This window comes from Zosterops lateralis, assembly GCF_965231275.1.
Source record: "Zosterops lateralis genome assembly, chromosome: 1".
Classification (NCBI taxonomy): Eukaryota; Metazoa; Chordata; class Aves; order Passeriformes; family Zosteropidae; genus Zosterops; species Zosterops lateralis.
Genome location: NC_139762.1, coordinates 42409906 through 42424230, shown reverse-complemented (window position 1 = coordinate 42424230; position 14325 = coordinate 42409906). Strand labels below are relative to the sequence as shown.

General features: G+C 38.3%; 1 protein-coding gene across 2 annotated transcripts in view; it reads left to right on the top strand.

Annotated features, from left to right (window-relative positions):
• GADL1 (glutamate decarboxylase like 1) overlaps window positions 1-12368 on the top strand; it is a 113701-nt gene extending 101333 nt beyond the window's left edge. For both annotated transcript variants that reach the window (XM_083873966.1, XM_083873967.1), the window contains one exon: window positions 11322-12368. In XM_083873966.1, the coding sequence (XP_083730092.1) occupies window positions 11322-11495 (174 nt within the window). In that variant the 3' untranslated portion in view covers window positions 11496-12368. The remainder of the gene's footprint in view (window positions 1-11321) is intronic.
• The last annotated feature ends 1957 nt before the right edge of the window (window positions 12369-14325 follow it).

The following is a 14325-nucleotide window of genomic DNA, read 5'->3' as shown; positions in this document are numbered from 1 at the left end:
TTGCAAGGCCAACTTGCACTGAAAATACTCTGTCCTGCTCTCTAATGTACCTGAGTGCTGTCTAGCTTTGGCATAGGGTTGTGATTAAGATCTCAGTCATTATTTCCTTTCTGTGTGACTCAGTTCCTTTCAGAGATTAAGGTGGAGATAATAGTATTTCTTCTTATCTAAGAAGTACATTGAAATGTGAGGATGGAAAGCACTGTAAAACTCCAAAATAGAAGGACTTTTTCACTTATACTTAGGAGTAAGGCTCTTTTTCTCTTTTTCTTTTTCTCGGGTTGTTTTTTTTTTTTTTTTTTTTTTTTTTTTTTTTTTTTTTTTTTTTTTTTTTTTTTTTTTCCCTAGCAGCAGCTGCTTACTGTTTTGTGTCTCTCCTTGTCTGCCTAGAGCGTGACAAGTAGCTTTAAGAGATTCAAGTTTTTAAGGAAAATGAAAAAGTTTAAAAACTGGTGTGGTTTAAACAGAGCTTTTGATTCCTCAGCTGTGCTGGTCCTCGCAGAATAATGTAAGAGAGGTCTATAGCAGCATGAAGAAGAACCTGATGAAATGCACAACAATAGAGTCATGATAGAGAAAAACAAGTATTTCTATCCCCATATATTTAATTTTATTGAATATTACATGATTTAATTATCAAAGCATAGTAATTATGACCCAGGCAATACTAATGACTATTGGCAACAAGGCTCATGAGGACACACAGTATAATTAGCTTTAATGGGATGGATTTAATAATACATTGGATTAACATCTGTTAGAATGAAGTATAAAGATTTATTGTTCTCTAAATACATATTGACCTCTTGCTCTCAGGTCAATAAATCTTAAGCTTGTGTCCACTTAAATTAGTATCTGCTTATTACGTTAGCACTCTTCTGTTTTCCTATCACCAACTTCAGTAGAAGGAGAGGGGAACAGCACTCCTCTCCTGCTGCATCTAACACTTCTTTCAGGAACTGAAGGTAAATATTGTATTGTATTTCCAAGAGGAAAAAATGTCTGGGGCCTAAATTGTTCTCCCTTCACATAAAACTTCCCTTCCTTGCTGTTGCTTGATAAGAAATTTCAGAAATATTCAGAAAAAATCAATTACTATTAATGCCACAGAAAAAAAGTGTATCGCTTGCATTATCTGTGCAATTAAGCAGTCTTTATATTTGTGTGATGTTGTGAGTGGTGTCGAAAATGCATTTGGGGATGAGTGGGAGGAAATCCTGCTCATTCGTGTGTATTGAGACACAAAGTTCTTTCTAGGACTTGGATTTCATTTTGTGCCTCAGATATTTAAGCACAGATTCCTTTCTAGCCATAAGAGTTTCAAGAGGAATGAGATAGAATATATTTCTTTTTCATGCCTACAAGGGAAGGATTTCTTGTTACTCTCCAAAGGGGTCAATATGGTCAGAAATATCTACAAGTCTAAAAAAATGTATTATATCTGAGAAGTATTCCTCTAAAAGCAGTAGCAAATCCTTGAGATTGATATTGAGCAGATATTTAGACCTTCCTTCCATTTAGTAGATAATTTAATAATAGATAATTTAACAGATAGTATTTGTAAGGAAACATTGGCTAGTCTCACTCTACCACAGATGAATGAAACATATAACTCCCTGTGACTTCAATGGTAGAGTTCTGTAGGTGAATGTTGATTAATCTAGAGAAACTTTTCCAGACACACTGAACAATCAGAAAATTTATAAATTTTTGTAGGAAGAATATTCGTAGTTATTGAATTCTACAGAACTTTTTCAATAAAGGAAGTTAAATCTATCAGATTTTTTTAATAGATGAGTTTTGTATAGCAGATCATAATTGCTTTCAAAGCTCAAAACATCGTTCTTGCTCTCTCTCCTTCTCTGTAAAAATAGCTATGCTGGTGCAGAACCCTTACAAAAACATGCAAGTACTTTACACTGCTTTTATTTTCTTTCTGATTGTGTGTGATTTATAGGTAGATGTGGCACTAAGGAAAATTGTGGCGTTAACCATGGTCTGTAGGGAATATCTGGTCAGACTGGTGAAAGAATAAGGTCCTCAGAGCAATTTGGTGTACAGGATTAGAAAATTTCATCTGTGCCTCTGAATATTGAGCCATATCTGTGTCTCTAATGGTTTAAGCCCGAGGTTAGCAGATTTTTTATTTTGTGTATTCCTTTGAGGTTACGAATCCTTGCAAAATGGATTCTAAATTTTGTGCCCAGTCTGTTGCTCCCCCTTCAACTGACCTTAAATTATCTAGGGATTGACTGCAGTCTAGTTCTACTTACCTCAGACTGTTATTAATCATCATTACCTATATTTTGGCTCTTTAGTTTGCAAATACTCCTAGGTGCAAATCATTATTTTCCTTTCATTTTTCACCCTTTCAGACTGCAATAGAATTGCACATTTTGACACCCTAGAGATCCTGCTTTGTTCTTTCAGTTTCCTGGTTGTCCGTGCATTAATCACAGAGGTTTGTAACATATGTTGGATTTAGGTTGGGGATTAAAAAAAAAAAAAAAAAGATAAAACAGCTCACTGGGAATGAGGAGAGGAGCAAGGCTGAACTGGAATGGATATTCTCTGGGGGTAAGATGTACACAGGAAAAATGTTGTATTGACTTTGCTAAGGCTCAATGGCCTTTGTTTCATTGCTATATCAGACTTTAAAAAAAGGGGTCTCAGGTAGAAAAACCATTTTAATAACTGACCATTATTGGTCTTGTATTTCACTGTGTGGAGGGGCAAATGGGATAATTTACTTTGTTAAATTGGGTGATCAAATTAGACAACTGCCTTGCTTTTGTCTTAGCATTTTGGGTCATGGTAGATACCATCCCCTCATGCTCCCCAAGGAATTGTATGCAGCTGCTGAGACAGCCAGTATGATGACTTTAAGGAGAAAAAAACGAGCTGTGGAAGTTACCTAGTTTTGTTGAAATACCCATTTTTCTTTCAATCTGGTTAAAAAAATATGTGTTGCTCTGTAGTTCTTACTGTAATGCAAATAGAGAAGGTGTTGATATCTTACACCAGAAGCTGACTTGTGCAAATAGCAAATAAGATCTTAACAGTGGGGAATAATTCTGAGTTTCTGAAGTGACATTCCTTTTTCTACACTAGAAGCCTATTGAGTTTTTGAAATTGTGTCACCACATAATGCAACCATCTCCTGTGGTAAATGCTCCTCCCAGCCCCAGACATTCACATTGCACTGTGATTTCTTTATTCCCTCAATGGAGTAGAATGAAATCTCAGCCCTGTGCATGAAAACCAAGAAGGATAAGATTTTTTTGTTACTCTTGCTTTCAAGATGACATACTATCCTTTCATCCTGGATGGAGAAGGGGAGCTTTAGCAGGGTTGAAAGACTGGAAATCCTAGTCTTTCAACTAGGAAATGGGAACTTAATAAAATGGTGTATGGAAGAGCCCTGTGTATGCTGTGAAAGATATTAAAATAATTACTATTATAAAACCAATAGTGCTCAACTCTTTTGAACACTGATCAGAACACTGAAATCATAGTGTTGTGTGCTAGCCTCTGGAGTTTTCCTAATGCCTGCACTTTCTACATGGCTTGTTAATAAGATCTTAGTAAAGCAACACAGAAATGACAGAAAAGTAATAAGAGTTCCATGTGAATTGTTTTGAAAAACCACATGTGCTCCGACAGAAACAGACATGGGACTGTGCACCTGGAAAACCATGTTGCTCACCAATGTACTTTTTAGCTGTAAGTAAAAATAGACGCAAACTTGTTCAACTGCTGATTCAGTTCTGGGAGCTGTTTTTCCTGGCTCCTCCTTTTCAGAGGCCGATACCATTAGTGTGAAAGCCTTTGTCTGAGGGCTATTTTCTCTTGCATAAATGACCAGCCTAAAGAAGTCATTGAAGACAATGAAACTCTGAAGCCAGCCCACCATTTTCAGGTATTTTTCAGAGATTTCTGGGATTCATAACATATCCTCTGGCAAAAAGCAGTGGATGGGAAGATGATGTGCAATATATGGTAGTGTGGACATATTGTGCAGCCTTGAGTCGAAGGTACACAGAGAATGTTGGTACTGAGACAAAAAAATACAGCAGCATCTGTTCTTCTTTGATATGTTAGTTGCCCAAAGAACGTGGAAGTGGTTACTGCTATTTTGACAAATGGACTTATTTCTGCTTTTGTTGCGTGGTGTGGCACAAGGGGAACACTGGTGCAATAGTGTAAGGCAGTAATTTATTAGTGGTTTAGGGATGTGGGCCCAGAACAAATTCTAGACAAAAGAAAAACATGTTTGGGTTTTATAGAGAGCCTTGGCTACAGGAACAAAGCTGTGATTGGGTGTGCAAATATTTGGTGTTTCGATTGTCCTGGTTGCTGTGACAGCTGACAAATGGTCTGAGTTTGTTTTTAATTATCACCAAGAGGGGAAAAGCCTGTTTTAAAGCCAGCAACTGATGTTGCAGCAAAAGGCAAGAAAAGATATTTAACAGTGGAGAATATACTTTCTCGGTGTTAAAATATGATGAAAGCACTATTACTTCCAAATATTTATAGTATTTAGCTAGTTTTGTGATTACAGCCAACCAAGGAAAGTGTTTTGTTCATTTGTATTGCATCCAGTGATGGATATTAAAATGTCAGCTAGTGTTCTTACTTGATACTGACTGGTATAATTAAAATCAAGCTTATCTTCTGCAGCCACACTGGGAAATGCAGCAGGCATATTGTGGCAGGTGTTTGTGAGACCCACTTAACACAGAAGTTATAAAGTACATATATCATACCTTGTGGACGCTCTGCCCACTTGTACCAGGGTGTCATGGGTTGGCCAATTGCAGTAGATAGAATCGCAGAATCATGGAATCATTTAGATTGGAAAAGACCTTTTAGGTCATTGAATCCAACCATTAACCCAGCACTGCCAAGTCCATCACTAAACCATCTACATGGCTTTTAAATATACTCAGGGATAGTGATTCAACCACTTCCCTGGGCAGACTCCTCTAGTGCCTGACAACCCTTTCAGTGGAGAAATTTTCCAAATATCCCATCCAAACCTCCTCTGGTAAAACTTGGGGTCATTTCCTCTTGTCCCATTGCTTGTTATATGAGAGAAGAGACCAACCCTCACTAATGTATGAACACATAAAGACTTCACTGTTCTGAAGGGTTATAAAGGGAAAAAGAAGCATGTTGCCCAAAAGAGATGTAGTAATGTGTCCAAATAGCTTCAGGCAGGGTTTGGGACCAGTCCTATTTGTGGAGTCCGTATCCAATTCTTCAAACCACTATTCTATCATTTAAGCAAGATAAGAATCTGTATTGTGAAAACCCCCTGAAATTATTAGATCATTATGTAAAAATTTAAGATTATGTCCAATTACTTCATAAATGGGGGGTTTATTGATTTTTTTTTTTGTGGCAATTGCTGTACAATATTGTTTTGTAATGAATATGCATGAATTCAAACTGGTCATTTCTAGCAGAAAGAATAACTGGTCAGGCTTTGAACAGCCAATAGCTGCCTTTTAAGTAAAAATCATGAACTTCCAAATGAAAATTTGCCCCTTCTGGGGGAGACAAAATAGATTTTTGTGGTCAGATGAGAGGGACTGTTCTGTATAAACTTGTCTTCCATTGCAAGTAACAATTTAGACAGGGACACAAAATGTGTTTCCCATATCTCTGAAATAGTGAGAATGTGATCTTTCCATTTTGTCAAAAGGGCAGCTTTTTTGTCTTTTAGCTACAAATCTTCAGCCAGTTTCTCATGTGGTATTCTGTACCTTGGAAAATTTAATCAAGGTTGTGTTTGAGGAAGAGAAATAGTTTGAGCTGCTAATATTCTCCTGTTCTTCCAATGCTGTCTAGCCTGCTTTTATGGATCCCTAGAAAGGCTATTGATTGATTGTGAATGTGGCTTTCTGTAGTAAAAGCTGAAAGCTGTTTGCAAACTGCCACCTGAAGTAGAGGCTTGAGCAGGAAATTTAGATAATTGCATTCTGCTTCCATTGAAGTCCATGGCAATTTGGAAATTAGTATCAGGAGAAGCAGAATGAGGTCCTGTGACTGGGAGTTACTGCTGCCAGCAACTGGAGTAACTCTTCAGCTTTATGTTGCAGAGATGCTCAGCCACCTGGGAACTGTTCAAAAGATTTGGAAAAATGTTTCTTATAGCAGTTGTCAATATTAACACTAGTTTTTGTAGGCATTCTTTGTAGTACTTGCTGGGTTAGCACATTTAGACTCATCCACATTTCTCAAAGCTGTACACATGGGATGTCCAGACAGGTTTTGCCAAAAAAAAAAAAAAAAAAAAAGGGGCACTCTTAGGAGATTTCTCATACTTTCTGTCTTTTCTGAGGGACAAAAATTCTGCAGATGCTTTATTTAAGCATTGTCAGCTCTTTTGGTCCCACATACTTATGGTTGTACAATAATGAATTTATTTTTTTTTTTTGCTTGGCCGTTGAATTGAGAAACTGGAAGAAATTTTTGGTTTTAGTTGACCAGAAAGTTGTTTTCAGGCAAGCTAAAATGAAGCAATTTACATAGTGTCAATTTTCTCAATCCTTTTCTCCAGGCTTTAATAAAAATGAGTCAATTTCCAATTGAATTTAGGTTTTAATTGAAAACAGTGTTTTGAAACAAATATGTTTGTTTCCAAAGTTTAGAAAAAGTTTAGTCTTTTTTGGTTTCTTTGTTTTTCTGGCTGATGCTAACTTAGGCTATTTTTCAAATCACATTTTTTTCCCCCTGAAGCAATGTATTTTCATAAACTCATTGCTTAGCAGAATATTTTTTACCTAGCTTTGTTAGCAGTTTTGCAACTCACTCCTTTTGCCTTAGTGTTTAAATTTAAAAAAAAAATGTAATGTTGCTTTTAAAGCTTATAGCCTCTCCCCAACAGTTTAGAAAACTGTTGTGATATGTAACATGAGGCATGACTACAGAAATCCAGCTGGAGTCTGTGAGAATGAGGGCTGTACAGGTGGCATCCAGGTTACAGAGGTACAGTGTCAGGGAATATAAATTGTGATGAGACAGTTTGAAAATACTCAATTAGGTCTAAAATGAGATCACTCATAGACTAAAGGAGGGTACTAGAGAAAGAAATCTATAATCAAAGTTGATGTGATCTTCCATTATCAGCAAGCCAGTCTGCAGTTGTCCAACCTGAGCTTTCTTGAACTTTCATCATATCTGTTAATTGCAATTGTCAGGGACAACATTAGTGCAGAAAAGTAAGGGCTTGATTAATATCAGTAGGTGCTGGTTTCTTTGTTTCAACAAAAAAAGAACAAAGCAGCATATTTTTTGGGAGATTCTGCTTCTCCTTAGGACAACTGATTTGCCTATCCATTCCCAGCAGTGCCAGTGCAGTTGGGGCTGGGGCTTAGTGCATTTACCTTGTCTGAACAAGGAGCCAGATTACTCTGCTCTGTTCTTTTGCATCAGAAGGTATCTGCTATTTTGGACTAAGTGTTCAACTAGAACTACAAACTGGTGATAGTGGGGTATGTGTTTTGGAAGTCAATGAGATTATGTGCTTTGAACAAATTAAACACTTGATTTCCCTATTGCAATTTTTCTTTTTTTGTTTTGTTATTAGAAAAAAATTTACAAGGCAGTTCTTCTGACAAATGTCCATAATGTTTACCAAAATGGAGAATGAATTCCAAAGTATAATAGTGTGCCATGACTGATGGAATGATAACATTACCTATTTAACAGAGCTGCTCTGAAGGTTTCCCTTTGCACAACAAACCCATGTGCTAGAAGCTTGTTCTTGGCCTAAGAACAAGGCTTCCATAGCTTGACCAAGGTGAGAATGGTTTTGGAGGCCTTGCTATTTGGAAGAAGAAATTTACTCAAATATGGGTTTCATCAAGTCCTCTGAATTGATTTTTACTGTCCAAATTTGTGAACCAACTCTTGGAGACACTGGGTATGGGATTCTCCTAGTGAGAATGTCCTCAGTTCTTTTGTTGAGTCGGTCTGTAAGTGGTGGTTGCTGAAGTGTATTATGCTATTATAACCTGAGCCTGATGAAGATTCTTAAAGTGTTGGAGAAATTTGGATTAAATGTCATTGATGAGTCAATTAGTAGGACACAGTGGTTTAAAGACAATTGTTGCCCTGTGTTGTGACTGTGCAGAATCACTTTTCTCAAGGATGCTTGAGACATAGAGAAGGAAATTCATTGCTCTTCTGATTCCCTGGTGCACTAGATACTTCAGCTGTAGTGTCTAAGCTGATTCCAGGTACTTATCATACTGCTCTGTGTGTATATGTGCTGGGGAAAAGCATTGGCGTCTTCTCTGTAAATATGTATAAGGATCAACTGTGGTCTGGACTCTTGATAGAAACAGCTTAAAGTTTAGGGCTAAAACTTTTTATTGTTGGTAGTGTGGCTGAGTGCTGGGTGAGAGTGGGAAAAGAGATTATCCTGTCACTCAAGTAGGTAGAGAAGGAGCTAAACTACTCTGCAATCTTTGGTCTGTTTTAGAAAGCTCTGCTATCAGTAGTAAGGGAAGTATGAGCTGTTACAGCTGCTGTGTAGTTCTGCACAGCCAGACATCAATCCTTAGGAAAAGCTCCCTAGGCTCTGGCTGCACAGTGCAATGTGGCAAACCCTGGTGTGGAATGGCCTTGCACACACAGTACCTCCTCCCCACATTCCTAGGTGGAAGAAGCAGCTGTCTGATAGCTTTTATGCTGTAGTGAGTGAAACAGTAGTCTCCAGGGTGGATTGGCAGGGGAGGCTAGCAGTGGGAAGGAAGAGGTGAAGGGAGCAAAGGAGAGAAGAGACCTTCAGGTTTAGGTTATATTACACTTAAAATTCGGAGACTGCTCCACGGATGTGCCACATAAAGAATTAGATTTACAATTTGAACTAAGTTCCATAGGAAAATAATTGGACTGGTGAAGCAATCTCGCTCTCACTAAATTGCTTTCCAAGGAGCCTATCCTGAATGGGGCTGTGCAGTTCTTTCTGATATTTGAGCATCCTCATTTCTCATTGACTTCAGTGAGAATTAAACTCATTGAACTCTTCACTAGGCAATTAGTTTCTTAAAGGTCTAATTTTTCTGCTGCAAAGTGGTAGCTGCCTTCCCCTTCTGTTAGCAGTCATACCCTGTGCCACTCAAGTCCAAGCCTCAGTATGCAGGTATCATTTATTGTTTTTTTTTTGTGAGACATGTGCTTAAACATTTGAACATAGATTCTGTTCCTTACTGTATTCTGTGGATAGGATCCTTGACAGTTTTTTTTACACTGACTGCACCACTTTAGCAAAAAGAACACGCAAAATATGTGATGGAAAGTCTTTCCAAAACTAACCCTGTCAAAAACTTATAAATCAGTATTTTGTTTTGTTTTGTTTTATTTATGTAGGAAGAGTTTGTTTTGCCTTCAAAAAGGGATGAACAGACTTCAGATTAAGAGGACAGCTTCATTAGCATGGAGGATGAACAAGATAATAAATGAGATCATGAAAGTGATGTTTTTCTACCTTTCCATTCCATGACAGAAGAGCTACTGAAATGCAGTATATTTACAGTCCTCAAATTACTGAAGCTGTAAATGCTTTTGCTTTCATGGCCTCTGTTTGTGCTACTGCACATTTTGGGATGATGGATTACGGAGCGCCAGGTGTTGGGATGAAGAGAATCAATAGTGTGATACAAAAGATGAAATAACTGTGATGGAACATCAATAAAGGCTAAAAGCTGCCATAGGGATTTGAATCTTAAAGAGCCTGAGAAAGTGTATTAAGGAGAATTCGCTTCTCCCCTTGCACTTGTAGCGTCTTTATTCCATGAGCAGAAGTCACCTGGGGGCTCTGTCAAGGACAGAGGTGGAGGAATTTTTTTCTTTTCTGTATGTACATGGTGCCCAGCACAACACCTCTGGGGCACAATGTCATAGTGTCAAGGTAATGTCAGGATGCAGCTAGTGTGGGTGTAGTTTGGAATGTTTGGGCTGAAGTGGAAAGGATTTTATTTTATTTTCAAGAAATAAATTAAATTTGTTATTAATTTGCACTCTACTCCCACAAGCAAACTAGATGAATACATTTGGAAGTAACTAGTTGCCCTTCACATCCATGCTGTTGGGACATTGTTCTGAGGAAATAGCAGCTGTTCCTCTGTTGCTGTCACCCACTCTCAGGAGACTTGGCCACTAAAGAAAAACAGTAAAGCTAGGCTGTTAGTGTTGAGAACCTTGTCTGCTTCTATTTAAGCAAAAAAGACTACTGAAATATGTCATGTATAAATAAAGCTATTAGGTAAATTTGGCATCATCATTTTTTCTTTTGCAAAACAGGCAGAAAGTTTTCAAGCTGAAATTAATACAGAAAAATATGTTAGGTCACACACCTATTTTCTTAGCTCAAAGTCAAGCCATCACAATGAGAAAGAGAGGAGCACACTCTTCTGAAATTCCTTGGTGTTATGACTAATATATTAAAATGCAAGACCTTTTAAAAAATACTCCTGTCAAAATACTTAGTTCTGCCTTCCAAGGAATAGTCCAGCAACGCATTTAAGCTTATGACCTATTTCAAGCATAACAATGCAGAACTACTCACATACTTTAAGCTATGCACAAAATTAATTGGCCAAAGTTAACAACCCTGCTGGGATAAGATCAAATGCTCTGCTATAAGGACCTGACTCTGCCAGTCTCACTCGTGGGTTTTTTTCAGCAGTAAGACAGCTATGAGATTTCATCCCATGCAACACAGGACTGATGTAGCCAAAAGCTAATCATGTCTGAAATCTACGAGACGAAATCTTAAGCAGCAGGATCAGGCCTTGTCCTTTAATATTGCATCACACCGACTTTTTTTGCAACTTGAGTCTCACAGGAGTTCAATGCAGAATGTCCTCTAGGGACAGCTGCTTTGCAGATGTGGTGGAGAAGGGTCGTCAGGGGCAAGAAGTCATGCTTAGCCTCGTTAACACAAGAAGACAAACCCTGCCTTTAACCAGCTGCAGCTGATGTTCTTCCTGAGTTCAAACCTTTGATCTGAAGCAGGAAGATAGGGACCTTAACCCAGCCTTTCCCACGTCACTGACAAATGCCTCAAGCACCAGGGTTTAGACATTTCTCCAATTCTTTCAGGAACTACAGAACACAAGGTTCTCAGTGCTTTAAACCTGCTGGTCTGAGCTTGGCTTTCCTTGGGGCAGGCAGTGGGGAAGACAGGCCAGGAGTGCAAAACTCAGACAGTTCAGAAAAACTTTTTAAGTCACAAAATATACTTCCTGCCCGAAATTGCTGTATTTCTGAGTGTGACATCAAACCTTTTTTTTTGTCTCTACTTACAGGTTGCTCCTATAATTAAGGAGAGGATGATGAAGAAGGGCAGCATGATGCTTGGGTACCAGCCTCACTGGGGCAAAGTCAACTTCTTCCGCCAGGTGGTCATCAGCCCGCAAGTTAGCCGGGAGGACATGGACTTCCTGCTGGATGAAATCGAGCTTCTTGCTAAGGACTTGTAGCTGTAGCTCCACAGCATCAGGTGCTGCTCATGTGTGATATTTATGGAGAGAGGGTGGCAGCAGCATTCTGGTGCTATTTTGTGAAAGGTAGTAAAAAGCTTGATGCATAGTTTGGAAGCTGTCATTTTACAGAGTGGTGTTGATAACTTTGCAGGCAGAACACCCCTTCACAGGAGAGTATTTGCTGACAGGGGCTTGGGAGCAGGCTGGTGCTTCCAGCACCATTGCTGCCATTTTGGGAAGTGTTTCCTCAAGAAGGGAGCCCTTCTGAAAATGGTGTCTATGTCCCAGGAAAGGCAGCTATTTGCTGGGTGCCTGTGCACAGTGTAGCTCAAACCAGTCACTTATGCATGCAGGCAAAATTCATCTGAAGTTGCTATTACAAATGAATTGATGCTAGTTCATTCTCTTATCTACTCTGTCAATATTTTAGTTTGGTAATTAACATGATAAAACTGGAAATTGTGAACTTACGTGAAATGAGCTCCTCAAAGCCTCCTAACTAGGTGGGTTGCCCAGGTTTTCTGCTGTGAGCACAGGCAGACAGTACAATGAGGCTCAGTGCAGTCACCATGGTAGGAGGTTTGCAGGAACCTCCTGCACAAAGCCCTGAGTCACCAATATTGACCCTGCTGGGAGAAGGTTGAACAGATGGCCATTAAAGGTCCCTTCCAACCCACAGGATTTGTGATTCTATGAAACATAGTCATTTGGTCCAGTCAGTGTTTGCCAGTGTTGCCCACCCAAAATATCACCACTTTAGGAGAGCTGAAAATATTGGAATAACATTTAGAACTTCTTACTTCTTTGTTAACAGGAGTTACCTATCATTTCTGAACTGCTGTTCACCTTCATCTATTTTTAAAGTGTAAAGATTTATTTAAAAGCTTTTAGATGCACTTTAAAATTTAACAGAGAAAAAATATATATATTTACCCGGAAAATATCTATTTTTTATGCATGGTGACTTTATATTAATAATATAGCAAAATTGCTTATTTGTCATTGTTTGTATTTTCCTACAGATTTGAGATTACTCACTTTTATGTTATCAGTGTATAATCTGTAATTTTACTCTGAAATTACAATAGTAGTGATCAGAGAAGGTCTTCCTGTGATTTTAAGAAATGAAAAGTTTAAATGTTTTTGGTCAATCTTAAGTTTTAAAATTAAGTTCTGCACTTTGTCTTTGTGTTAAGAATTAGACTACGTTTTTCGTCTGGTTTTTATTCCATAAAAAAATCTATTTTATAAAGATAGAAATGTATTTCTTTTGATGAAGTTGTTGCAGCAAACTAATGGAAATAGCCATGTCTTTCACCTTGTAATCAACACCTACTCAATGTTAATGCTTTGCTGTTTGTTCCTTGTTCTGTATTTGAGGTAGCACTAACCACTATGAGCCTTTCTGCTGTAATATTTTCTGTCCTCCTGAAAGCTGTTTTTAAACACAAAGCTTCCCTGTTTTCACTTCCTACATTATACTGGGATCTAACATTGCATTCTGGTCTCCAAAATGATGGTGTGCAAAGCTTAACCAAGGTCATGATAACCAAGGAGGTCACACTGTCAGAGCAGTAGTTAAGAGCAGGGGTCACCTGCAGCCCTTGACAGGTGCCTTTAACAGTATCCTGGAAGTGGATATACTTGTGCTATCATAGTGATCCACCAGACTTCAAGCAAAACCCATGTTGATAATAAAATGAGTATCACAATGTGGTCCCTGGATGTTGCTCTTCAATACCCACAAATCACACCATCATTTACTGATGGAGTTTGCTTCTGGCTATACCAGTTATCCTGATCTTGGAAAGCCTAAATTCAGGGCCCATAAGGCTTTTTTTTGCCTCCTAGTCACTCAGGGTGCAGTGCAGAGTGCACAAGGAATGCTTCATGGAGGGGACAACTTTCCTCTTTCATCTTGACTTAGACAGGACCATTACCCCTTCTCCTCTTTTTTTGACCTTGAAGGGAAAGACAGAATACAGTGTCAGGATGTTTTGTTTATGGTCCAGATTCTTGGTGAGCACTTGATTTTTTGATTCGTGGAGAAGTTATAACACCTTTCACCAGCTAAGAATTTGGTCTGTGGTGTTTTGTGACACCACCACTATCAAAAAGGTGTCACTGTCTTGTTTCTCTTCATGTTCTTAGTGCATTTCTCTGTTTCCAGACACTGTGACACTTATGGCACATGCCAGGCAGAAGTAGCACAGTTTCTTTGTGAGCAGTAGTGGCTATAGTATTTTTAAATGAGAGTAAACTGGAACTTTTTTCATAGTTGCAGAAAACAAGTCTCTGATGAACATATGCACTAATTTATTTGAAGCTGTAGGTTAACCTTCCAGTGTGATGTGAGCACCTTATCCATTCTCCATATATTTTCCATTTTTTCTGACCCCTTACCATGTCCCAGGTGCACAATATGATGGTTTCATTTCAGGACTAATGTAATTTTCTCATAGTTGCTTACATAGGTGTATTATGTGCAAAATTTCTATTTTGTAGCTGATGATTTTAATAAAAAGTGAAGTAAATGACACCCTTCTAAATACAGGCTGTCTTTGTCACTTGTCAATCTAAAACTGCATATACAAACATAGAAAAAACCTCTAAGCACTCCACATAAATAGCACTTCAGCTTTAAAATGTGAAACCTAGCTTAACCCTGCTTCAGGATGTGGTTTATCTGTGTGCTGTGCCCACATCATCTTTTATAAACATTTTAGGTGAAAACATGTCATGATTTATCCTACTCCTGCTTCCAAGTTCAGAAGCTAAATTGTCTATGCAAAGAGACATTTAATTTGTATTATTTTTTTGCTGTTGT